Source organism: Dysidea avara, chromosome 3 (assembly GCF_963678975.1).
Source record: "Dysidea avara chromosome 3, odDysAvar1.4, whole genome shotgun sequence".
In the NCBI taxonomy this organism is placed as follows: domain Eukaryota; kingdom Metazoa; phylum Porifera; class Demospongiae; order Dictyoceratida; family Dysideidae; genus Dysidea; species Dysidea avara.
This window is the reverse complement of record NC_089274.1, coordinates 8,057,603-8,085,237: the sequence shown is the minus strand read 5'-3', so window position 1 is coordinate 8,085,237 and position 27,635 is coordinate 8,057,603. Positions and strand designations below refer to the sequence as shown.

The following is a 27,635-nucleotide window of genomic DNA, read 5'->3' as shown; positions in this document are numbered from 1 at the left end:
ATGCCACTATCTTGAAATAGCAACTCTGAGATTGCATCTGGAATCTGGGAGTGTTTTCAGACAGAAATGTAAATATTCAGCTATATTGTTCAATGACTGCTCTATTAGAGTATTTTATTGCCTGACTGTTCTATTGGAGTATATCAATCATTCTGTATTTATCAATGAATAAAATATGCTATGGTCACACTGCCATAGTGGCTGTAGTGTCCTGAGGACAACTTATCAACTTGGTTTGCCACTTGTAGAGCAAGATGCTTTGCTGGGGGTTATGAAAGAGATCACAAACATCATGCTATTATTTTTATTTCACTACACACAAACACACGCTTACATTATATACAAGCACAAGACACACACGAAATGTGCAAACACTATACGCGCATGTTCACACACATACACCACATAATATTATTGGTTGTACTTGATGTAAACAAGTTAATATCACATCTCTTGTGAAATGCTCTTGTAGGTGAGCTGGTAGTGCCCTTACTTGGTGTTAAAAAGTTCTTGCAGAAAAGAAAATTGTGTTGTACATCCCATTAATTACACATGTCACTCCATAGTTAAGCCATGAGGATATCCAAGCAAGTGTCTTTGGTGTTGCGACTGATGTTCCAGGCAAGTTGCATGTGTGTTTAATTTAAGGTTAAATTCAGTGCCTGCTTGTTCTTTTACAGGTCTCATTTAATCTTGTGTCATCATGCAGACATCCATGAAATTTGAATATTGTGCAAGCCATGTGGAACGACCCCATCTCATATACACAGTCATTGGCAAACCACGAACCACTCTGTTACGCAAACTTTGTTGCACCATCAACCTATTATCTTAAATTATATGGATAAATAGTCCAAAGGTACATGGTGCGTTAGTTTGGGCTATAGGTCCATACGGGCACTAGAGTAGTGTACGGTATTGGAATACGGAGTGATTAGCAGTATACTAGCTACGCTGCTTTAGGCTTCCCACAATCAATCGTGCCACAGTGTTCTGTGCTGAATACTCAGCGAGCGAGTCCATCTCGGAGTCGATTGACCTGGACCAGTTGGATTTGAGTGATGCTTGTGTAGTTACGTGTTTAGTTTTATATACTTTGTGTTTATTTCTGCCTTTATAAGTGAAGTTCTTACCGAGGTTCTTACTGAAAACGTAGTACAGACTCTGCCTTCTGTCCCTCCAGTCCTTGCTCCAGTATCAAGCTGGGACTACACTGTGCTATTTATGTACTTATTTGGTATTATTTCCCACCAGCATCAGTGGTGCTGGAGCATTTCTAGATGCTTTAATTTGCACCAATGAATGTTCAGCCCCCTACCACTCACCCCTACCCTAGTCTCGCGTGGCCAGACCGCTTTTTTCCGTATATTGGGTGGGGAAAAAAAGGGTCTGGTGCAACTCCAATAGCTGTTTACTTCTGAGCCGTCCCCACATTCCGGGGACGCTAATTGAATAACATTGGCTCGAACATTGGTCACAAAGGAGGTGCCATGACGTCAGTAAGTTAACTAGAGATCTGTTTATCCTTTAAACGAATCTTAATTTGCTCCGATGTCTCTTTTATAGCGTCTTGAAAGTTAATCCTCATCGTGTAACAAGACTCACAACCGGAGCAGGAGTGTAGGAATACTTCATAGTTTTACTGACGTCATGGCACTCCTTTGTGACCAATGTTATTCAATTAGCGTCCCCGGAATGTGGGGACTGCTCAGAAGTAAACAGCTATTGGAGTTGCACTAGACCCTTTTTTCCCCACTCAATATACGGAAAAAAGCGGTCTGGCCACGCGAGACTACCCCTACCCCCCACACAGGCCTGTTAAGTCCAAAGCTGTCCTAACATAGGAGCCATGATTGAACTATCCTCCTGCCTATGGCTTAGTACTTTTACTTTGCACTGTTTTTTGTGTTTTTTTTGTACAGCTTTGGTGAATCTATCTTCATGCTTTAATCCTTTGTGATGATGTTTTACTTTCTCGAAAATTTTCAACTATGCTACAGTAATCTTTTAATCTTTACAGGGCTGCACTGAAAATCAGTATTCAGTTACTGAGTGGATCCCCTGTTAAAAAATTACGATTACAATCTACCAAAGATACCGCGGGTTGCTACACTTGATTTTCAACCAATATCTCATGCTGCTAATGTAATAAGCAGGTAAAATTTTCCATCCGGAATTATATTGGGTACTGTACTGCCAGCCAGTTTGCATAGACTTTTGTCTATATGCAATTAGGGACAGTAGTCCTATCAATACTGATGTGTGAACATAATTTTGTCACAAGCCATCAATTAAAAATGTGCTAGTCAGTGATTGTAATTTATGTGATGCATTCTAATTTTATTTCAATATTCACACTGCACTATAATTTTCTCGCTTGTACAGTAGTTATTAATTATAGGTGTGAAAAAACACAGGCATGTGAATACTAGTACTAGTGAATACAATATTGTAGTGTATGTAGTAAAAGAGTGAGTCACTTCCATACAATAGATCCATGCATGTGTACTGCATGCATGTGTAACGTGTGCATGCGTGCGTACGTGTGTGTGATGTGTGAGTGTGTAAAGTTGTGTATTTGTGTCTGTCCTTATCTCCCACAGCAGGTGATAGTCCAGGTGGGACTTTAGGTGCCCACACCTTCACGTGTGTGACATGGTACAGCCTCCTGCGGGTTATTAGTACATAGCTACTGTGTAGTGTGTGTGTGTGTATGTGTGTGTGTGTAGTGTGTGTGTGTGTGTATGTGTGTGTGTGTGTGTGTGTGTGTGTAGTGTACGTGTAGGTAGTGTGTGTGTGTGTGCATTTGTGTATGTGTGTAGTATGTATGCAATGCTTGTAGGACATCCGGCCAAAATTGGTGTTTGTCTGAGCATATTAGCAAGGATTGTGTATGTGTGTGTAGTGTAGTACGTTTGTGTATTGTAATGTAGTGTATGTGCGTAGTATAGTGCAGTGCATGTGTGTGTGTTGTACTATAGTGCATGTGTGTGTAGTGTAGTGTAGTGTAGTGTGTGTAATGTAGTGTAGTGTGTATGTGTGTAATATAGTGTATTGCGCACGTGTGAGTAGTGTAGTGCGCGTCTGTGTAGTGTGTTTAATGTGGCATAGTGTGCATAATGTGGTGTAGCGTGTATGTGTGTAGCATGTGTGTGTGTATGTATGTATGTGCGTGCGTGCGTGTGTGTGTGTGTGTGTGTGTGTGTGTGTGTGTGTGTGTGTGTGTGTGTGTGTGTGTGTGTGTGTGTGTGTGAGTGTAGTGTTCGGTGTACGTGTGTGTGTGTAGGTGTGCGCAGTGTATGTGTGTAGTATGTATGCAGTGCTTGTAGGACATCTGACATTTTCTGGCCAAAAGTGGTGTTTGTCCTTGCATATTAGCAAGGATTGTGTGTGTAGTGTAGTGCGTGTGTGTATTGTAATGTAGTGTATGTGTGTCGTGTAGTGCAGTGCGTGTGTGAGAGTATTGTAATGTAGTGCATGTGTGTAGTGTAGTGCAGTGCGTGTGTGTATTGTAATATAGTGCATGTGTGTGTAGTGTAGTGTGTAATGTGGTGTAGTACGTATGTGTGTAGTGTTCAGTGTACGTGCGTGTGTGTAGTGTGTGTGTGTGTGTGTGTGTGTGTGTTTGTCCATGAATTTCCGCATATTCATTGAAGGGTTAATAGGAAAAGCACACAACTATTCATGTAATTGAAGTGTTATGCAGATACCCTGGGTTGGTATTTGACCATTAGCAGTGTTGGGAGTAACACGTTACATAAGTAATGCGTTACTTAATATTATTACTTTAGTAGTAACTAAGTAATATAACGAAATACGCTATATAAACGGGTAATATAACTCAAGTTACTTTACTTACAAATGTAACGCGTTACCTAAGTAATATAGTTACTGTAATGAGTCTAATATTACGTAATATTATTACTACAAGTAACGAAGTTACTAATCTCGTTGTTATCCTCTGAGTAACGCCTAGCCACAATGAAGTAACAAAGCCTACTAAATGAAGCTTATTCACCAGCTTCTTACTTGTAACCAAGATTTGCACATTGTCCAACAACGCAATCATGTCACGTGATAAAGTGGTAGTTTCACACGTGACAGCTTAAGGTTGTGGACACATAGTAATATAATATGTAATATTATTATAGTTACTTTATTTTATGAGTAATATGTAACTGTAACTAAATAGTTCAGTTGCAAGTAATATGTAATATGTAACTAGTTACTTTTACAAAGTAACTTGCCCAACACTGACCATTAGTATGGTAGCTATTTCACATTGTGTTTGCTGTGCTCATTTTAATCACAGTGTGGCTACAAGGAACTACGAGCATGATATCAGTGATGTGTGATGGTCTGGTGTCACCAGCATGATGCAAACTCTGTAAGGTGGGTGTGTTAGAAGTAATTGTTGCTATAGTAACCATTGATGATTGTCAAATGTTTATGATTTACATAGCTGGTAACAGCTGTGTGACATATAACCAACCTACGATGACTTCTCCAGATATGCAAAAAGGTGTGTCCACAGTGACCATATCATTCACTCCTAGGTACAGTTTTTCAAGAAAAGTGAAGAGGGGAGCAAATCCAGCAATTGTTCAGTGAGTTGAGTTTTTTGGCTGTGCAGCACATAGCATGTCTACCTGTATGTAAATCAACAGTTTGTTTCTGTTTCCTGTTCTACGAATGTTTGGCTTACATACTTAATAAATGCTTAGGTTTAAAGGAAGAAAATTCATCCCTCCTGGAGGAGATTGAGTGTTGCGCTCGACTAGACATTGGGTGGCCTGCAGTTCAAATCCTGGGGTAGGAGGAATTTTTTCCTTTCTTTGGCCCTTTTCTGTTACACCTTATTGTTAGTTAGGTAACCATTTAAAGTCTCCAGTTCCTATTAGATTAGGCAATCCAAGCTGCAGCACATGTTACTGTCAGACCTTCAGTGCTAGTCACTATAAAGCTCTAATAACAATAACGTACCTCTACACACATTGCATACTTCTGTGTTATCAAAAGAAATTGTGCGTAACCAATGCTTTCCTTGTAGTTGAGCTACGTGATCAGTTGAGACTCAGTCAACACCTGCTCACAGAAATGATTTATTTGTGTAGGTGAGCTGTACTAGTGCAAGGCATATTAAATACATGGTTTTTCCCCATGTAGCTGTTGAGGATTGGCAATGTGACAAACAGTAATAGCTGCTACCTAATTATGTGTTTTTGTTCAATTTTATATTTACTATACTTTGACTTTATAATTTTGTTGGGTTAACTGGTAGTAAAGTGAGTGGTGCAGGGGTTAAATCACCACATCTATCGTGGGAGTTTACTTTTATGCATTATATTTACATTCAACTAAAGGAAATCACACACACGCACACACACATGGCCATAACGGCAAGTGTCTGAGCTCATACACTCCTATGCATAACATCTAGATTCCTGGCCTCTTTCTAGGAAATTAGAAGGGGATTGTGATGATATTGACAGTCAAAACTGATATGTTCACATAATATACAGTGAATATGTATGTACACAGAGTGGAGTTTGTAAATAATCTGATTTTGGAAATGGTGAAACATGACTTCACTTTACAATTTGTACATGGAATAATCAATCAATGTGTAACCTGTATATACATGTCTAATTTCAAACCAACATTGTTGGCCTCAGTAGGCAGGTGGCTACTTTAAACAGGTGGATTAATTGGCCTGGAGTACAACTTCTTCAGTTGAAAATTTTAAAGTTAATTGGTCTTTTTAGAAAGGTACCAGTGGTCTTTCTATACAGGTAGCCATTAAGACAGGTTCAACTGAATACTCCAATAAGGAGTCATATTATAATCAGTGCATAGTATTGGCAAGCAGTATCACCAAGGACTGATGGCTAATCTGCAATGGCATATATACATCTAAATTGTGATACATCCATGCAGCTATATGTAGGCTAATGTACATGTGTATGTATTATTAGATAATATTACAGGGGTATGCATTGTTTGAAACATAAGGTTGACATGACTATACAGCTTATGTGGTAATATAATAGTATACAGGTTGTTCATACAACTTAGGAGATTCTCACAACTGCGTGTGGCTGCATAATAATGATTCTGAAGCAAAGCAGAGGATAAGTGTCTATAACTGTAACTAGAGTATATAGCTGCTGGCTTTGTATGCAGCTTGCAGTAACTTGTTATACTGACACAAACATTGCACATTTGGTGTTTAATGGATATGAGAATTGTTATTCAGAATAATTATGTTATCATGCAGTCTGGATATGTATTCATACCAGCTGGATTAATCATTTTGGAGGACAAAAGTGTATAGACCAAGTAATAGCTACTATAATGTACTGTACCACCATAAATCATGATGCAATTAAAAATGTGATAATTGATCATGATTCATGACAAAACAACTCATGACTGCTTACTGCTATATACCTAGTTTTTCATGTCATTATTATGTTTGCATGTAAAAAAAAAAAGCCATGTATCATATGCATGCATGGTCCTTATGCTATTATATATACATTTTCTATCTACATATTGTGTCTTCGTAATGGTAAAAATTTTAATAACGACAATTTAGGTGAATTTTGTGCTAAGACCAAGCGGCACCAAATTCACCTGAATTGTTGTTATTAAATTTTTACCATTAACCTACCATCACAGCCATTTCTTGGCCGCCGGGAAAGGAAATCACACAACATCACAACAATTGTAAGAATCTACTAAATTGTCACAGTAGAAAGTACTAGGAACTGATACACTATTACACTGTTATTACATTTGTGCTTGCTTTACTGTTTCTAAATAATCAATATGGAAATTTGAACACTATCACATGATCAATAAAGCATGTACATGTTCTGGGAAACTAAGTTCAAGCTATGTATGTCAACCCTACACAATGCACAGGTCTGTAATATTATCTAATAATACATACACATGTACATTAGTGCACAATGTATCAGATCTAGACCGTTCAGGCATGTACAATTATAGAGTAGCCATCAGTCCTGCTTACCAATACCATGCACTGATCATGACTCCTCATTAAATATAGTTTATTTTATATTTCATTCTTGACTGATTGTTCTGTATACATCATAGCCTTTTAACATTATATTGTTAAGTGAATTTCACTGTTGCCAGATCAAAAACTCCACTCTGTGCCTATACAATTTATACAGTGATGTCACATTACCAATATTAATTTTTCCCCATGCTATATGATACATATGAGTGAATAAGTTCAGACACTTGCAATTGCTGTTATGGTCATGTGTGTGTGATTTCTGTTAGTTGAATGTACGGTAAATACAATGTAAATTGCCATAAACAATATATTCCCATGTGACAATTGTTAGTGACTCAACCCCTGAATTATATATTACCAGTTAATCTGACATAATTAAAAAGTCAAAATATAGTAAATATCACATCAAGCAAAAAACAAAAATATGTGCATAAGTAAGTACAATAGGTTGTTCATAGTAGCTATGACCGTCTGTCACATTGCCAATCCTCAACAGCTACATGGGGAAAAACCATGCATTTAATATGCCTTACACTAGTACAGCTCACCTACACAAATAAATCATTTCTGTGAGCAGGTGTTGACTGAGTCTCAACTAATCACGTAGCTCAACTACAAGGAAAGCATTGGTTACGCACAATTTCTTTTGACAACACAGAAGTATGCAATGTGTGTAGAGGTACGTTATTGTTATTAGAGCTTTATGGTGACTAGCACTGAAGGTCTGACAGTAACATGTGCTGCAGCCTTTGGATTGCCTAATCTAATGGGAACTGGAGACTTTAAATGGTTACCTAACTAACAATAAGGTGTAACAGAAAAGGGCCAAAGAAAGGAAAAAATTCCTCCTACCCCAGGATTTGAACTGCAGGCCACCCAATGTCTAGTCGAGCGCAACACTCAATCTCCTCCAGGAGGGATGAATTTTCTTCCTTTAAACCTAAATATTTATTAAGTATGTAAGCCAAACATTCGTAGAACAGGAAACAGAAACAAACTGTTGATTTACATACAGGTAGACATGCTATGTACTGCATAGCCAAAAAACTCAACTCACTGAACAATTGCTGGATTTGCTCCCCTCTTCACTTTTCTTGAAAAGCTGTACCTAGGAGTGAATGATATGGTCACTGTGGACACACCTTTTTGCATACCTGGAGAAGTCATTGTAGGTTGGTTATATGTCACACAGCTGTTACCAGCTATGTAAATCATAAACATTTGACAATCATCAATGGTTACTATAGCAACAATTACTTCTAACACACCCACCTTACAGAGTTTGCATCATGCTGGTGACACCAGACCATCACACATCACTGATATCATGCTTGTAGTTCCTTGTAGCCACACTGTGATTAAAATGAGCACAGCAAACACAATGTGAAATAGCTACCATACTAATGGTCAAATACCAACCCAGGGTATCTGCATAACACTTCAATTACATGAACAGTTGTGTGCCTTTCCTACTAACCCTTCAATGTATATGCGGAAATTCATGGACAAACACAAACACACACTACACACACGCACGTACACTGAACACTACACACACACGTGCTGCACAATACACATATACACTGCACAATACACACACACAGTGCACACGCACACACAGTGCACACACACACAAATACTACACAATGGACACACACGCACACACACACACTACACACATGCGCACTACACTACTCACACGCACACACACACACTACACACATGCGCACTACACTACTCACACGCACGCACTACACTACACACATACGCACTACACCACATTACACACTACACTACACACACATGCACTATATTACAATACACACACGCACTGCACTACACTACACACATGCACTACATTACAATACTCTCACACACGCACTACACGACACACATACACTACATTACAATACACACACGCACTACACTACACACACAATCCTTGCTAATATGCAAGGACAAACACCACTTTTGGCCAGAAAATGTCAGATGTCCTACAAGCACTGCATACATACTACACACATACACTGCGCACACCTACACACACACACACACACCACACACACACACACTACACACGTACACCAAACACTACACATACACACACACGCACACACACACGCTGCACAATACTCACACACACATAGTGCACAATACGCACACAGTGCACACCACACACGCACGCACGCACGTACATACATACATACACACACACATGCTACACACATACACACTACACCACATTATGCACACTATGCCACATTAAACACACTACACAGACGCGCACTACACTACTCACACGTGCGCACTACACTACATTACACACATACACACTACACTACATTACACTACACTACACTACACTACACACACATGCACTATAGTACAACACACACACACACACACACTGCACTATACTACGCACATACACTACACTACAATACACAAACGTACTACACTACATTACAATACACAAACGTACTACACTACACACACATACACAATCCTTGCTCAGACACCAATTTTGGCTGGATGTCCTACAAACATTGCATACATACTACACACATACACTAAGCACACAAAACACACACAAACGTGCACACAGCACACAAATGCACACACACACACACACACACACACTACCTACACGTACACTACACACACACACTACACCACATTATGTACACTGCAGACATGCGCATTACACTACTCACATGCACACACTACATTACACACACACACTACACTACATTACACACACATGCACTATATTACAATACACACACACACACACACACACACACACACTACACTACACTACACACATGCACTATATTACAATACACACACACACACACACACACACACTACACTACACTACACACATGCACTACATTACAATACTCTCACACACACACTACACTACACTACACATGTACAATACATTACAATACACACACACACGCACTACACTACACACACATAATCCTTGCTAATATGCAAGGACAAACACCAATTTTGGCCGGAAAATGTCATGTCCTACAAGCACTGCACACATACTACACACATACACTACACACGTACACTGCGCACACCTACACACACTGCGCACACCTACACACACACACGTACACTGAACACTACACACACACACACACGCACACGCACTACACACACACGCTGCACAATACTCACACTGCACAATACACACACACAGTGCACACTACACACACACAAGCACGCACGCACGCACGCACGCACGCACGCACGCACATACATACATACATACATACATACACACACACATACTACACACACACATACTACACCACATTATGCACACTACACCACATTAAGCACACTACACACGCGCACTACACTACTCACACGTGCGCACTACACTACATTACACACATACACACTACACTACACACATACACAATCCTTGCTAATATGCTCAGACAAACACCAATTTTGGCCAGATGTCCTACAAGCATTGCATACATACTACACACATACACAAATGCACACACAACACGCACACACTACACGTACACTACAAACACACACACACACACACTGCACACACACAGTGATGGTTCACTAGGTAGGCTTGAATATCCCAGTAGCTATGTACTAGTAACCCGCAGGAGGCTGCACCATGTCACACAGGTGAAGGTGTGGGCACCTAAAGTCCCACCTGAACTATCACCTGCTGGGGGAGATAAGGACAGACACAGATACACAACTTTACACACTCACACATACACATCACACACACGTACGCACGCATGCAGTGCACATGCATGGATCTATTGTATGGAAGTGACTCACTCTTTAACTACATACACTACAATATTGTGTTCACTAGTACTAGTATTCACATGCCTGTGTTTTTTCACACCTATAATTAATAATTACTGTACAAGTGAGAAATTTAAGTGCAGTGTGAATGTTGAAATAAAATTAGAATGCATCACATAAATTACAATCACTGACTAGCACATTTTTAATTGATGGCTTGTGACAAAATTATGTTCACACATCAGTATTGATAGGATTACTGTCCCTAATTGCATATAGACAAAAGTCTATGCAAACTGGCTGGCAGTACAGTACCCAATATAATTCCTGATGGAAAATTTTACTTGCTTATTATGTTATCAGCATGAGATATTGGTTGAAAATCAAGTGTAGCAACCCGCGGTATCTTTGGTAGATTGTAATTTTTTAACAGGGGGTCCACTCAGTAACTGAATACTGATTTTCAGTGCATCCCTGTAAAGATTAAAAGATTACTGTAGCATAGTTGAAAATTTTTGAGAAAGTAAAACGTCATCACAAAGGATTAAAACATGAAGATAGATTCACCAAAGTCGCACAAAAAAAACAAACAAAAAAAACAAAACAGAAGTACTAAGCCATAGGCAGGAGGATAGTTCAATCATGGCTCCTATGTTAGGACAGCTTTGGACTTAACAGGCCTGTGTGGAGGGTAGGGGTGAGTGGTAGGGGGCTGAACATTCATTGGTGCAAATTAAAGCATCTAGAAATGCTCCAGCACCACTGATGCTGGTGGGAAATAATACCAAATAAGTACATAAATAGCACAATGTAGTCCCAGCTTGATACTAGTCAGTGACTGGAGCAAGGACTGGAGGGACAGAAGGCAGAGTCTGTACTACGTTTTCAGTAAGAACTTCACTTATAAAGACAGAAATAAACACAGACAAAGTATATAAAACTAAACACGTACCTACACAAGCATCACTCAAATCCAACTGGTCCAGGTCAATCGACTCCGAGATGGACTCGCTCGCTGAGTATTCAGCACAGAACACTGTGGCACGATTGATTGTGGGAAGCCTAAAGGGTGGGGTCTATTCTACGGAACGGAATGATGGACTAAACTACGGAACGGAATGCTTTCTCAAATTGAAGCTAGCAGCTTACCATTGCTGTACAAGTTATCGGTGGCACTTCCAGCAGGTAATCAAACGCACCCCAAGAAAGATAAAACGAATTTAAGGATCGATTGTGGGTTCTTGTTGGTTGTCATTAGTAACGAAATACTAATTGTGGGAATAGCTGACTCAATGTGTTCATCTTCGGATGTATCAAGTAGGGAACTTAATGCATGACTTGTTTTTATGTGAGTTGTTTTTGCTTACTTTGACTTTAGAATGTACAGTCTGGGGCCCAGCCTTTCTAATCGGCATAAATCAGTATTATAGTACAAAGGAAACAAGTATGGTGACAAGCTGAACCAACTCAGTCTAAGCAGAATCTAAAGGAATTTTGTGCGGTGTGTGAGGAGCAAACATTCAGATACCTCAAGGAGGCTATATTGCGTGAACATCAATGATTCATTAACAGAGTAGTGGACTAAATGCCAGATATCTCAGCCTGAGTAGTGAGTTGAATACAGGATGGAGTCTATTTTACAGAATGGAATGCTTTCTGAATCAAAACTCGCAGCTTGGCTAGCCGCTATCATTGCTGAAATTGCATTTTATCAGTGGAGTCTCCAGGAAATGGAATGGGATAACAATAAAATATTAATAGCTGTCTCATGCAGTGATTGTTCTACTACCTGATATATCAAGCAGGTCTCTTCAATTCATTTATTACATGACCAAGGTAAGTTTTGTTACTACAATACAGTAACCGATTTGATGTCAGTTGTTTCTGCTGATCTTGACAAGATAGACCACTCAGTTTCCTCAGTTTCAGAGCATAATATCCACAGAGAAATTAACTAGAAAGTTACTGGTGACAGGAAAAGGCTAGGTGATCATGACTTTATTCAGTCTAATAAACAGAATATATGGTTTATTGAGTGAGGTATCACTTTCAGAATGTTCAGACAACCAGCGATGAGATGCATGGATTCATCGAATTTTTGTTGCAGTTGGAGACTAGTCTGGCGGCGCCCGCCCCTTTGCATAGAGTAAGGATCTGGTATGCTTAGTATAGTGGAGTTGTACCGGATTACCAAAAACTGGTGCAACCAATCAGAACGCTCCACGTTTAATCAGCGCATTTTTGTTTATGTTACATCAGAAGAATGAATCAAATTCCCTAACAGTGCTGAAAGAAACAAAAGGAGTTAGCTAATAAAGAACAAAGAGAAGAAAGTGTTATTTCGGGAAGGGCTTTTCGCCTTGTTTGATACGCGAAAAACCCGGGTTACGCTCTGATTTCCTAGGTAGGGAGACATATCTATTCTATAAAAGTAGACCAATCCACTTTCGCCTGTGTAAAGGCGAAGGAAGTTTAATATCACTGCCACAATTTTGAGTGAAGCACTTCTGTTAAGACCATTTTCATTACGTCATTACATTCAAATTAAATTCCTCCAGAACAACTCGGTGATACTAAGCAAACCAGACCTTTACTCCGTGCGAAGGGGCGGGCGCCGCCAGACTAGATGGAGACATTAAATATCCAAAAGCAAACTGACTGTATAATATTAATTCACTTTCTTTATATTTTCTCAATTTGAGCCTGTATACAAATAATTACTAGTAAGTTTTTCTTAGTTAATAGAAATCCTAGAATAAGATGGGAGAGAAAATTTATCTTTGTTTACCTATACTAAGGTATTACTAATGTGTTACTAAGGTAAAGCAGCCCTGACTTAGCTAGCTAACATTAATGGCTGTTGATATTTAACCGGTCACTGGCTAAGGATTTCTAGATTTATTTAACCGGTCACGTCAAAGACCAGCTATACAGAGGTTAAAAACTTAGAAAAAATCGTGACACAAAAAGGTATAAGAAACGAAGAAAAAAAATTGTGATCTGACTGAGGCTCGAACCCACACATCCAGGTTGGAGTACCTACGCTCTACCACTGTACCAACGCTCTACCACTGTACCAACGCTCTACCACTGTACCGATGGTACTTGCTGGTTACTCTTCTTGTTTCTGTACTATTTAAATGTCACAAATATAAAATGCTATATAGCTAGTCTAACCCACAGCTAAGCAGTGAAAAAGAAACCAAAAGCTGAACCCTACCCTAACACTATAGTATGTTCACGTTGAGCCGAACCCTGAAAAACAGCTAAAAATTAAAAGTGGGTTTTTTCTCAACAGAGTTAACATTTCTGCCAACCAGATGATTATTGGTAACAGCAAAGGTGTCAACTACAGACACGTACGGTTTGGCTCCATTACAAGTTTGGGAAAGGGCTCTAATGGACACTGTACTTATATGGCTTCTCCATAGGAAATGTATTGTGAAAATTTTGATTGGCCATAAATATTATGTCAAACATTTGAACAACAAGATTTTGAAATATTTTTAGCGGATCAAGCAGTACTGCAAATGAGCGAAATTTCAAGATCGTGTGTAATTGCATCCAAGAGTTATTAAATGTTTTTGAGGATTCAGCTCAACGCGAACATACTATAACCTGATGTTTGCCTGTTAAACATAATGATGACTTTCACTGTCTGTATAAAGGTAAGTTTTTGGACGCTCGCTTCGCTCGCGGCTCCAACCCTAGCTCGCCTCGAACTCACCCAAAAACTTACCTTCATACAACTAATGTGTTTGATACTCGAGTTATAGGTGACACTTCTAATGTTTATACAACAAACGACCGGCGAAATATATTTTTGAATGTTTAGCCGGTGACCGACTAAATATCCACTTCGTTCTTTAATATTATTAAAGATAAAAGCTAATAGATCTATATACGCGCCCGAGTACATAATTTAAGCGCAGTCTTAATTACATCCTAGGAAAATATGCGCTGTCGTATTATCGGCGATAATAAGCTATAATCTTATCATCGGCGATAATAAGGCGGGGTCTTATTATCGGCGATAATAAGGATGGTGTTTTATTATCGGCGATAATAAGGTAGCTGGAGTCAGGTATATTTTTGTTACAAACGGCATACGCCCGAGGACATAATTTAAGCGCTGTCTTAATTATATCCTAGGAAAATAAGCGCTGCATATTATCGGCGATAATAAGTTAGAGTCCTTATCATCGGCGACAATAAGCTGTAATCTTATCATCGGCGATAATAAGGCGAGGTCTTATTATCGGCGATAATAAGTGTTATTATTGGCGATAATAAGGATGGTGTTTTATTATCGGCGATAATAAGGTAGCTGGAGTCAGGTATATTTTTGTTACAAATGGCGTTCCATACGTCCGAATTGTGTGCAGATTCTACTTCGTAGCCACAAGAGAGACCTTACATACTGCCTACAAACTGTAGCGAAGGACGGTGATATGAAGCAGCGGTTCCAGGTATGATTCGCCTTCGTCGGAAGTTGGTATGGTGGTGTCGCGTGGTGTACAAGAGAAAAATAAAGACTAACAAGTGGCTACCATAGTCCAAGATAGAACGATGAAGCTAGAGGAAGTTAGTTCTTCACCATAGTGACTGTTGGGAGTGATTGCTGGAGCAAAAATCGTCACGGACTATTCTTGACATTTGTTAAACTCGAGGTTAAACTATCGTATTGGTAACTTGTAGTGTTACTGTGTAAAGGATTAACAGTTTTCTTGTAAGATTTAGCTAGTTTTAAGTGCTGTATTGGTGTGTTTTGTATCAATATTTCCTTATTTGGCTCTTTGTTCCATTGGTAAACAATGCCATTCGCGGTCATTATGATGTCACGAAAGAGACTGAGTGGCTCCGCAACAGTAGTAGTGCCGCTCTGTCTAACTGTATGGTAGTTATAACCCAGCGCGGCGCTTTGATACTCCCACGCACTGGGATGTAATTATTTTATCTTATGTTAAATGACCCACTGGAGGTGCCACTGATAACTTGTAAGGGCAGTTTCAGCAATGGTAAGTTGCAAGCTTCAATTTGAGAAAGCATTCCGTTCCGTGGTTTAGTCCATCATTCCGTTCCGTAGAATAGACCCCACCGCCTAAAGCAGTGTAGCTAGTAAGGCAGCCCAACAGAGTTGGGCTGCCTCCTGTTGAGACTGCAATCTATGTGTTATGGTCTGATTCCTCGGATGATTCACCATCTGGTTGGTACAGAGCAATCGTGACCTCTTATCATTGTGATGGCTCCTGTGATCTAGTTTATGATAATGGTGATAGTGAGCAGTCTGTGGATCTTCACACTGTGGAATGGTGCTATGCAGGCAGATATCGCAAAGTTTATCGCTCTGATAAACCTAATAATACCCAACCATCAACCTCTACTAGTGCAGCTGCTGCTCTACCTAAGATTTGTTATTCATCAATGCATAGAGCAAAGGGTTTTGTGATGACTTGACTGTCATCTCCAAGATGTCAAGTCTCATCAGCAGGCTTTATCATCACTTGTCCTAAAGGCAATAGACATATGTTTTGAATTTCAACCTCCAAAGTGTATTTCCCTTTACTTTAATGGTCATCATATGCTTTCCTCTACTGTATTTTCAATGGCGGCTGGGAATACCATTAATATCTGTAATGTGGATTGTACTAAGTTTCTGGGTCACACTATTGGTGTTTCTCCAACTATTGCTCGATCGGTAGCTTCTGCTAACATGAAGCAACAAATTTTACAATTTTTACAATCCATCGATAAGTGTTCTGTTCGGGGAGAATATAAGATATGGATCTTAAAAAACTTTGTGTCTTCTGTTCTACATTTTCATTTAGCTGTTGAGAGGCTTACCGTGTCTTCTATTATTTCAGCACAGTCATCAGTATTGAAATTTGTGAAAAATTGGTTGAACCTCCCCAGAAATTGTACTCCTGGAACTGTTTTCCACCCGGATGTGTTGGATCTCCCCTTTTTACCACACCTGAAGCAATCAGCCAAACTTTCATACATTCTGGCTATTGAACGGTCAGTTGATCCACTGATTATAGAGCTGCGACATTCCATTTTAGCTAACAGATCTGATATCTCTTCCACTGTCCTTGACTGTTTATCTGCTGCTAAGGCTTCAGTTGCCAACATTCACTCTGCAACTTTCAAGAACCATGCTCGCCACAACTTACGTTCTGCTCACATTGAATATTGGAAATCAAAACTGGAACCATTAACTGTTCAAAATAAATTTTTAGATATTGTAACTCTGGAGCAAGCTTGCCCTCTGTGGAAGAGATTGATGTATGGCCTCCCTGAAAAAAACAGCTGTCCTTCCTGCTACGTGCTGGTTGTGACACTCTACCAACCCCTATGAACCTGGCCAGATGGAACATCATTACTGATCCTAGATGTGCTCTTTGTCAAGCTCCTCAACCCACAACAAACCATATTTTGACTGGCTGTCCTGCTGCTCTAGATCAAGGCAGGTATACTTGGAGACATGATTCATTTTTACAGGTCCTTGTTCATGGGCTCCAACAGCATTTACCTGAAACATTCAAACTTTACGCTGACCTTCCAGGTTATCTAGCTAGTTCCAGCCCCCCTAGTACCATCCCAACCAATCTTTCCTCCACCCTCAGCAGGCCTGACTTGGTATTGGTTTCTAATTATTCCATTTGTTTGTTCGAATTGACAGTACCAACTAATACCCAGCAACATCTTCTTGCTGCTAGAGCTAGAAAGGAAGATCGATATAGCTCCTTGCAATATGACCTCCAGCTTTCTGGGCTAACTGTCAATCTTGTTCCAATTGAAATTGGTTGTTTAGGCCACTTTTTGTCTGAAACAATTGCTCAAATGGCTACTGCTTGTGAAGTGCCAAAGAAAACCATAAGATTCTTGTTTGAGCAGGCAGCTCGCATTGCTGTGTCCTGTTCTTACAGAATTTTTAATTCTAGGGCCTCCCCGGGCTGGGATCTTTTAGACCACCTTAGGTAAACTTTAAGTATTACATATATGTATATATAGTTTTTTTTTGTGTATTGTAATTTAATTTACCTTTAGTTAATGTAAGTCTTGCCAGGGCTCCTGTACTGATCCATCAGCACATGGTACCCCTGTGTCTAGGCCCCCGTATGCTTGTAATGTATATTTTGTCTTAATCATTAAGACGTTTATTCTCTCTAATGAGGGTAATTCCGGACACTCTTTGATAAAAGTGATCTAACATTGGACTCACAACGAGTTAAGACAAACTCTAGGAATCGTTGTAAAGCCTATCTTACGGTGCATCTGCAGTACAAGCTTCGTTTCGATACGATGAACTGCTGAGGAGTTATGAAACAAAATTTAATAGCATGTAAAAATGCAACGTGCGGCTAATTCCGGACACTTCGAAAAACAAGCAAGTAGAACCTTCCACAGGTTACCAATTCTCTTTTACAAGTATGCAGACTAAAGTACCACTCATCTGCAGCTTATAAATCAAGTAGAAAGTTCATACCATTTGGGAGAAAGCAGCAGTGCGTATTTTTAAAAGTTCGCGAATATTTCTTTGTATTTCAACCGAACAGCTGCTGATAAATCGACTGCTACTCCACATGTGCTGCATGGATTCTTACGGTTTTTGGTGTGCAATTAGCTGAGCGTATGGTCTTACTATAAATCTTTGAAAATCGAAAATATGAGCTTGGGCTGACAGGTTAGATTAACATTTTCAAAGTTTTTGAACAAAATTACCCTTGATTGCGCTACAAATTCACGTCAAACTTCGCAATGGAACAACGGATTCGCTTCAATTTGGTTTGCAGATAGGCCATAGGTAGGGTCCGCAACGCGAAAAATCTATATCCTCCAATCAACTACCTAACTATTGTCATGTGTTAGGCTAAGTGTAACTTGAATAACACCAGCGTGGCAACCAAGTTTGTCACTTTCTTCTGGTAGAAAACGATACAAATGTCTTAAAATCACGTGATTTTTTGTTGCAGCAGTTCATAGGGTTCTTCGTATGCCACGATATTCACTCTCAACATTGTTCAAGTAGTCTATCATCAACTCAAAAGTATTGGTGGTTTGATTTTATTGGTCGGTTTCTGATGGCAGCACGATCTGTGCAGCTTTTTGGCGACAGAAAATGTTTCTTCCTCTGGACACAGGACAAGCAGAGCAGCAACTGCGCCGTGGGTCAGCAATGAACAGTACTAGGTAAAGTACCTGCATGCGAAGTACGGTTATAATTGAAGCTTGTTAGCCATCTGGCTGAGCCATCTGGCTGAGCCATCTATATGCTGAAATTCGGCCAAAATGATGCGATTTTTGCAAACAAATACCAGAATGGTTGATACATCAGTGAGACAGTCCCCAACAGCAAGGATACGAAGATTATAAACACCTAAGAATACGGTTATCTCGCCCAGTAAACACATGGAGCAATCCAATTAGAGCTGTGAACCGGTTTTAAAAAAAAACGATTACTGACCGGTTAATAAAAATATTACAGTTAATCAGTTAGTGAAATAGTTTAACCGGTTTTTCTTTGGTGCACGTGCATGGTATTTAGGCAGAAGTAAAATGGCGGTGGACCACTCAAACCATAGCAGTGCAGCAGCACTGGACTTAGCTGTTTACTCTTCCCGACAAAAGTCAGCAGTGTGGAAATATTTCGGTGTTGAAAAGAACAGGAGTGGGGCCGCTGAGAGAGATAAGCGTGTTACCTGTAAACTCTGTGCTCAGAAAGTTGCTCACGGTGGCGGCACGACAAACTTGAAGAACCATTTACGAACTAACCACAGAAAAGAGTACGACGAGTTATATGAAAGTGATTTAAATCTCTCTGCAACCATGGATAGTTTCGTTCGATCGTCAGGTGTGAAAAGGTTACCACAGAATTCAGCTCGAGCACTAGAACTTAACAATGCTGTTGTGGAGTTTATTTTGAGAGATTTGAGACCGGTGAGTGTTGTTAACGGGGCTGGGTTTTTAAACCTTATGGATGTAGCGGAGCCTCGCTTCGTCGTCCCATGTAGAAGAACTGTAATGAATCATATTGACCGGAAGTACTGTGAAATGAAGCGTGCAGTACGAGGATCATTAAGTGGACAACAGTGCGTTACACTTACCACTGACATGTGGACGTCAAGGGCTGGTGATGGCTACTTTTCACTCACAGTGCATTATGTTACTGAGGAGTTTGAAATGGTCAGTAATCAGCTACAGTGCCAACATTTACCTGGTGAACATGACCACACCCACATTAGTGAAGCAATCACTGCTGCACTGTCTGAGTGGTGCATCCAACTGGATGAAGATGTTGTAGCTTTTGTAACAGATAATGGCAGTAACATTAAGAAGTCCTTGAAAGATGACCTCAAGATACTTAACTTACCTTGTTCTGGCCACACATTGAACTTGTCTGTGCAAAGAGCTTTTGCTTTACCAGAAGTGCACACAGCTGTAGCCAGAGCTAGAAAGGTAGTAGAGCATTTTAACAAATCTCGTCTTGATTTTGAGAAATTGGGAGAAAAGCAACAGCTATTAGGCTTACCTCATCACAAGTTAATTCAGGCAGTTCCGCATCGATGGAATTCAGTTTATGACATGATTGAAAGGTTATGTGAGCAACAAGCTGCTGTTGCTGCTGTGCTTCATAACCACAGAGACTTATTACATTTGGAATACTCCCCTACAGAATGGAGGCTACTGGAAGATTTGTGCAAACTTTTAGAACCATTTAAGGATGCTACTGTTTACCTTAGCGCTAGCAGGTACCCTACCTTATCTGTTCTAGGGCCTATTCTGGATAAAATATGGAAGAATTTGGAGGAAGGTGGAGACTCTCCAGTAATTTCCAGAGTGAAAAGAGCTATCAATGATGACTTGAAAACCAGGTACCAAGACAATGAAATCTGTGAGTTGATGAATAAAGCATCCCTCCTTGACCCTCGTTTAAAGTCATTAATACATTTAACTGAAGTGGAACAGACCAATACAATCGACTGTCTGGTCAATGAAATTGTAAGTACATTTTCTCCACCAGCTCCAACTTCTGATGGCAGTGAAGAACCTGAACTCATGGTATTAGATGAACATGAACAACCACCAGATGGTGATCATAGTAGTGGTGAGCCAGTGAGAAAGAAGTGCATGCTTGAAAAATTATTGGGAACCTCCTTTTCTGAAAACACAGACACCTCTGTGACAGTTTCCTACAATGAACTGGTGATAGCCGAGTTAAGCCGTTACAAATCTGAACCAATATTGGAATTGAAAGGGAAGCCAATGGAGTGGTGGAAGGATCATCAACACTCTTATCCAAACTTATCATGCATGGCAAAAAAATATTTAGGGATAGTGGCAACATCAGTTCCTTCTGAAAGACTCTTTAGTACGGCAGGTAATGTTGTGACAGCGAAGAGGTGTGCTTTAGAACCAGAGAATGTGGAGAAGTTGGTTTTCTTACATGATAACCTACCACCAGTGAAGTTGCCTTATCAGCGACTAAAGTGACAGTCAGTTAGATTAGTAGATATGACATTGAGTAGTACTGTAAAACAGTTGTAAGTCAGTATTTCACTTTTTTGTAAAAAAAATTTACAAACATAATGAAACATTATCATAAAACTTGATTCCATAATGCCGAGGGTGGTCTTCACAACACCTGTAAAGCATGTATTGATTAGTAAAGGCTTTATGTATATATTCTAAATTACATTTGTATTACACCACTACACAGAAACCAGTTAACCGGTAACTGCCAGTTATTGGTAGCCAGTTAACCAGTTTTGAATTTGTTATCAGGTTCACAGCTCTAAATCCAATGCATGAAATAGACACTCACGTGATCGACATTCAAATCGCGGAAATACCCATGAAGTCGCTTTCATTTCTGAATAGGAACCACGCAGTGTGCTCCTTTTGTAAATATTTGTGTTAATTGTTTGCTCAGGCATGGTCTGGGTGTGTTTTATGCTGTGAACGCATCATAGGGAGAGTCTCAGACTGCTGGGCTAATCGAGATGCTGAACCTAATGCACACAAACTGATTGTCACTTGATTCCAAGTGATTTTAAGGTCATTGGAATGGATTATGGTTGTATTTTCCAAGATTTGAGTATCGATCATGTGAGTGCCTATTTCATGCATTGGATTGCTCTATGCGTTTACTGGGCGAGATAACCGTATTCTTAGGTGTTTATAAGCTTCTTATCCTTGCTTTTGGAGACTGTCTCACTGATGTATCAACTATTCTGGTGTTTGTTTACAAAAATCACATCATTTTGGCCGAATTTCAGCATATAGATGGCTCAGCCAGATGGCTAACAAGCTTCAATTATAACCGTACTTCGCATGCAGGCACTTTACTTAGTACTGGCCATTGCTGACCCACGGCGCAGTTGCTGCTCTGCTTGTCCTGTGCTCCAAAGGAAGAAACATTTTGTCTGTCGCCAAAAAGCTGCACAGATCGTGCTGCAACCAGAAACCGACCAATAAAATCAAACCACCAATACTTTGAGTTGATGATAGACTACTTGAACAATGTTGAGAGTGAATATCGTGGCATACGAAGGACCCTATGAACTGCTGCAACGAAAAATCACGTGATTTTAAGACATCTGTATCGTTTTCTACCAGAAGAAAGTGACAAACTTGGCTGCCACGCTGGTGTTATTCAAGTTACACTTAGCCTAACACATGACAATAGTTAGGTAGTTGATTGGAGGATATCAATCTTTCGCGTTGCAGACCCTACCATAGGACACTGCATTAGCCAGAGATGCCAACCTCTGAACAATTTTAGTAGTGAGACCTCAAACGCTACCAGCAATGTGGACCAGATTCAAGTGCAGCTCCAGGATTTTTGGTAGTGAAGACCAAAAAAAAAAAAAGGTCGCTGCATGTTCTAAAGTACAAAAATTAGCACCGGTCTGCCCAATTTTAAGCACAGGGCTAATTACCAGAGGAGGGTGGAAGCGGTTTAAGCATCGTTAAAATGAATTATGCTAAATGCTCGTTTTCTGGATTAACTAAATCATGTGGATGGTGTAACGAAGTGTGGCATCATTGTCTTGTTGAAGAATATATATACCTGGTTTAGTGCAAGCGTACTACGCGCGGAAGTGTTTCATCAGTTTTGCCCTGAAAACTAAGTGATTTACAAAACAAAGTACATCATTATAATGCTAACATTTATTATTTTTGAATTTTTTTTCCCGGGGTGCCTGCACCCCTTGCCACCACCCCCAGCACCAGATGGTAAAAGTGCTGGACAAAAAGACTGTAAACTCAAAAAATCAATGAGATGGCAATACTTGGCCTTCCGAAATAGCAAGGTCAAGTGCTCCAATAGTCACAGGGCTGCCACGGTGTGACCTTGCTCCATGCAAGCAGGTCACTGCTGACCTGAGCAAAGAGAAGCTGGTGGAACATCTAATCCATGATACAACACTGCTGTAAGATTGGCCCCGTTGAGTAGATAGCATAGAAGCTAGACGCTTATAAGCAACTGTAGCTGCACTACCCATTCCTCCAAAAGTGGAGAAAACCAATGGAGTGAATGAGCACATTTCAACATCTCTTATTCTCTGTTCATACATCCTTTGTTTATCTCTTTCAAACCTTCTGTACAAGGAAGAAACCGCTGTGTTTCGATAACTGGGAGCAGTTGGATTGAAAATTCTAACATCAAAGAAAGCCTTCTGATGACGACTTCCCCAAAAACCATGTGCACTTACATCTAAACGTGCCTCATCCTCCACATTAGCTGTGGCATAGCGAAAGGACTCACCAGACAGGGGTTGCAGCACTGGTTCAATGGCCACATTATGACATACTTCAGACAGAGCAGCAGCAGTGAAGTCCCTAAGTTCATTATGACGTAGAGTAGGGAAATCACCTGTAGCACAACTCATTGCATGATCAACAGTAAAGCCATGACCACAGACACACTTAGCAGGTAGACTATTGGGCAACCAACCATATCGTAGACACAGTGCATCCCTAAATGCACCTTTATGGAGTGCAAAACCATGTTCTTCAATAGGAAGCACTGATCATGATGAGGCACCTTTCTCACTAGATAAAGAAACAATATGATGTAAACTAACTGGCAACTGTGGTGTGGGTTCTGATTGCTTACAAACCAGCATCATAATGCTAACACGAAGTACAATCTAAATATCTAATGATCCCCAGTGATCCCCACTGTTCGCTAGTTTTGTATTGCGACTATTGAGGCTCACGTGAAATTCTAAACAGAGGTATGCAATTAACGTAATATTTTCGAGCATCGCTTCCACCCTCCTCTGGCTAATTACGAAGTAGATCAGGCGTGAGAACTAAGCTGAAAGAGTGAGAAACAGAGGGTTAGGCGTGAGAGCGTGAGATTACTAGCCAAAGAGTGAGACTCACGCCTAATGCGTGAGAGTTGGCATGTCTGCATTAGCATACCAAATTATAGGCCGAGGGATTCTACTACCATTGTTGAGAACGATCTAAGTGTCCGGAATTAGCAGCTGTCCGGAATTATCCGTACTTACCTTATACTGCTAATCACTCCGTCTTCCAATACCGTACACTACTCTAGTGCTCGTATGGACCTATACGTCCAAACTAACGCACCATGTACCTTTGGACTATTTATCATCATTTATCTGCAATAGATGATTGCGCAGAAGTTAAACGGCTTCCTTTCCGCGTAATGCACAGACTGGCTAGTATATTTTCGCATTTAACCACAAAGACTATCCCAGACACAAGGGCGTGTGTTCAATGTTTAAGTTCACCACGAAGAGCATTGCTCTGTTGTGTAAAGAAGTGTGGCTGTTAACCTTGAACATAAGTCTGGGGGAGCGCGTCTGAGAAACCAATAACACTGAACTGAAGCTAGGCGGAGTATCGCTTCGAATTTTGCTTCTTTCAACATCTGAAACCGTGCTCGACTTACTGCTCTCTCTCACTCATCTGGTACTAGCAGTGGATGGCTCAATTCCTCAAGTCTCCCTTGCTCTGGCTATTCCTGGTCCTGAGTTTGTTGTTGGCCTTCGTTTGTGGCTCGGAATCCCTCTATTTCCACTTTGCCCATTATGTGTGTGTCTTACTTCCATTGACCAATTTGGTGACCATCTTCTAGAATGTTCTCATGGTCCTATGAGAATTCGTCGCCATGATGCTCTAGTTGACATTGTTTGTCATGCTTTGTCCCAGAGTCACTCAGGAGTTTTGAAGGAACAATGTGTTTCTTATGACAAGATAATTCTCGTCCAGGTGATGTGTACCACCCTGATTTTCAGCATGGTCGTCCAGCTTATTTTGATGTGTCTGTTTGTAGCACTACCCAGCCTTCTCACATTTCTTTTTCTTCTTCTTGTGCTGGGGTAGCTGCTGCAGCTGGTGAGTTAGCCAAGGACCAGAGACATCAAGATGCTGTAGAGGAGGCGGGGTGTGACTTTGTCCCACTTGTTATAGAAACTTGGTTTTTGGTCACCATTTGCACTTCAAACCCTTCGTACCATCGCTGAATGCACCACAGCCAGAAGTGGTGCATCAACCAAACAGGCTCGTAAACATTTGTTACAGCAACTTTCAGTTTCTTTATGGACAAACAATGCCCGTATGATTTTACGGTACTGGGCTTTGCAGTGTGAGGACTCTGATTTTCCTTTCCCCAAATCCCTGTTGTAATTAATTGTGTTTGTAGTTTAGTTGTAGAGTAATTTGTATTGTAACTTACATGAGGGATCGATTACTTATAAAAAAATACTTAAAAAAATAAAAAATTTTTCACTACGTCGCCATGTTACCCATTACCCTACCTCTGAGCATTCTTCAATTGAAGGAGCACTGTTTCCTGTACATACCAGCTCAGCCTTTGGTTCAGTCTTCGAATTATCAAATATTCTTGAGGATCTCTGAAGGTAACTCAATCAAAAAGTAAGGCCACTATGCACGACAAGATGGTGAAGGCCAGCACAATCAGCATATGACCCCAATATGGCACAGACTTAAGTCAACTGGTAGCTAACACCAGTGGTGTGGCTAATGTGTACACACACAACATTCTGAACCATAGATGACATATACTGGAGATACGCTACAAAGAAATCATTCTGTAAAGAGCTCAGCTGCAAACAAATCACCTATACAGAATTCAGCTACAAACAAATTACCCTGTAGAAAGATCAGCTAGAAGAAGTCACCTTGTAGAGAGTTCAGTTATAAAGAAACCACCATGTAGAGAATTCAGCTACAAACTAGTGACCCTGTAGAGACATCACCTAGAAGAAGTTACCTTGTAGAGAGTTTAGCTACAAAGAAACCATTCTGTAAAGAGCTCAGCTGCAAACAAATCACCGATACAGAATTCAGCTACAAACAAATCACCCTGTAGAGAGATCAGCTAGAAGAAATTACCTTGTAGAGAGTTCAGTTACAAAGAAACCACCATGTAGAGAGATCAGCTAGAAGAAGTTACCTTGTAGATCATTCAGCTACAAACAATTCACCCTGTAGAGAGAGCAGCTAGAAGAAGTCACCTTGTAAAACCACCATGGAGAGTTCTGTAATAAATATATGTATTATATAATTTGTACATTTACTGATAAAATCAGAAATATTTAAAGTACATCTGCTTCATCTTTTCTTCTTCCTGTGGTAAAGAAAAAAAGATAGGTTTAAAAAAGAGCCGGCTTTGGGGTACACATGCAAAAAGAAGTGAAATCTAATCCAAAACAGCCAAGCTGTAAAAAAAAGAGTGCGACCCTCAAAAAGGCTATGGTGAAAAAAGATGTGAAATCCAAGGTGATGTGGAAAAAATTCACCTGAATTGTCGTTATTAAAATTTTTACCATTAACCTACATTTCTTGGCCGCCACCTTGGATTTCACATCTTTTTTCACCATAGCCTTTTTGAGGGTCGCACTCTTTTTTTTACAGCTTGGCTGTTTTGGATTAGATTATAAAATTTTTGAAAAATGGACTTTTTATATGCTCAACAGATATATTGATTGCCGATCTCAGAAATATATAGTTTGTAGGGTTGGAATTAGCTACTTTGACATGCACAGTGGTTTAAAACTGAAAAGGTCGGTATATTTTTTTCTCCTGGGCTCCCCATACATTTAAAAAATGGCACAATTGAATTAGGAAGCCATCTAGCAACTTGGACTTCTTGAAAATTCAGTTGCTTTTAGCTGCAGGTTTGTACATGTAATGAGAGTAACTTCAGGGTTTATTGGATCTCAGCGATCTTTGTATGCTTGTGGTAAGCAAAATGTGTTTTACCTTCTGCAACACTTGTTAATACAATGGTGGCTATATAGCTACCCATAGGCAAATGGCCATCTCAAATAAGTTAAATTATCAAGTTAACAACTTATAAAGGTAACCAACTAAAGTGGAGGTGTCACAATGATGCAACAATCCCTAAGGTGGAGTTATGGTTTCAATTATGGCATTGTTATGCCAACTTTGAAGTAGTTTATACTTTGGGTTGGTGACACAATCATCAGAAAACTGTTGGCTAGCTGAAAATCGCTAACCCAAGCAAAGTAACTACTCCCTTGGGGAGTAGTTACTTAAAAGGTATTCCTAGCAAGTATTCCGGGTAGAAGGTATTACTGTATTCAGTGAATACCTTCTACATCTTTTACAGTTTCAAAGTACTCTACGTGCATTACAATTAAGGCTTTAAAAAATATTACAAAACGACACAAAACTTACTCGATGTAACGCGCATGATAGTCTAAGATTTCCATGACAATCAGCCTGTGGACAAACCCCATAGTAATTTTCATTCTCA

The 27,635-nt window shown here is 40.0% G+C and overlaps 1 protein-coding gene and 2 long non-coding RNA genes across 10 annotated transcripts; 2 read left to right on the top strand and 1 right to left on the bottom strand.

Annotated features, from left to right (window-relative positions):
* Positions 1 to 1,445: 1,445 nt before the first annotated feature.
* LOC136249215 (uncharacterized) lies at positions 1,446 to 5,293 on the top strand. Of its 2 annotated transcripts, none has more exons than XR_010698116.1 (4): positions 1,446 to 4,392; positions 4,463 to 4,607; positions 5,051 to 5,114; positions 5,167 to 5,293. It is a non-coding gene; the product is annotated as an uncharacterized lncRNA (long non-coding RNA). The 2 variants fall into 2 exon arrangements; XR_010698115.1 differs by having other exon boundaries at positions 1,448 to 4,392; positions 5,051 to 5,110.
* Positions 5,294 to 7,423: 2,130 nt separating this feature from the next.
* On the bottom strand, positions 7,424 to 12,146 carry LOC136249219 (uncharacterized). Of its 7 annotated transcripts, none has more exons than XR_010698122.1 (8): positions 12,002 to 12,146; positions 11,805 to 11,933; positions 10,638 to 10,760; positions 8,321 to 8,400; positions 8,203 to 8,250; positions 8,106 to 8,156; positions 7,601 to 7,660; positions 7,424 to 7,544 (listed from the first exon to the last, which is right to left on the bottom strand). It is a non-coding gene; the product is annotated as an uncharacterized lncRNA (long non-coding RNA). The 7 variants fall into 7 exon arrangements; XR_010698121.1 differs by having other exon boundaries at positions 10,638 to 10,763; positions 12,002 to 12,144; XR_010698119.1 differs by lacking the exon at positions 10,638 to 10,760 and adding an exon at positions 11,197 to 11,326 and having other exon boundaries at positions 12,002 to 12,140.
* A 7,265-nt stretch (positions 12,147 to 19,411) lies between these two features.
* LOC136248291 (E3 SUMO-protein ligase ZBED1-like) lies at positions 19,412 to 21,346 on the top strand. Its single transcript, XM_066040088.1, has one exon. The coding sequence runs from the start codon at positions 19,412 to 19,414 to the stop codon at positions 21,344 to 21,346; it is 1,935 nt and encodes a 644-aa protein (XP_065896160.1).
* Positions 21,347 to 27,635: the final 6,289 nt, after the last annotated feature.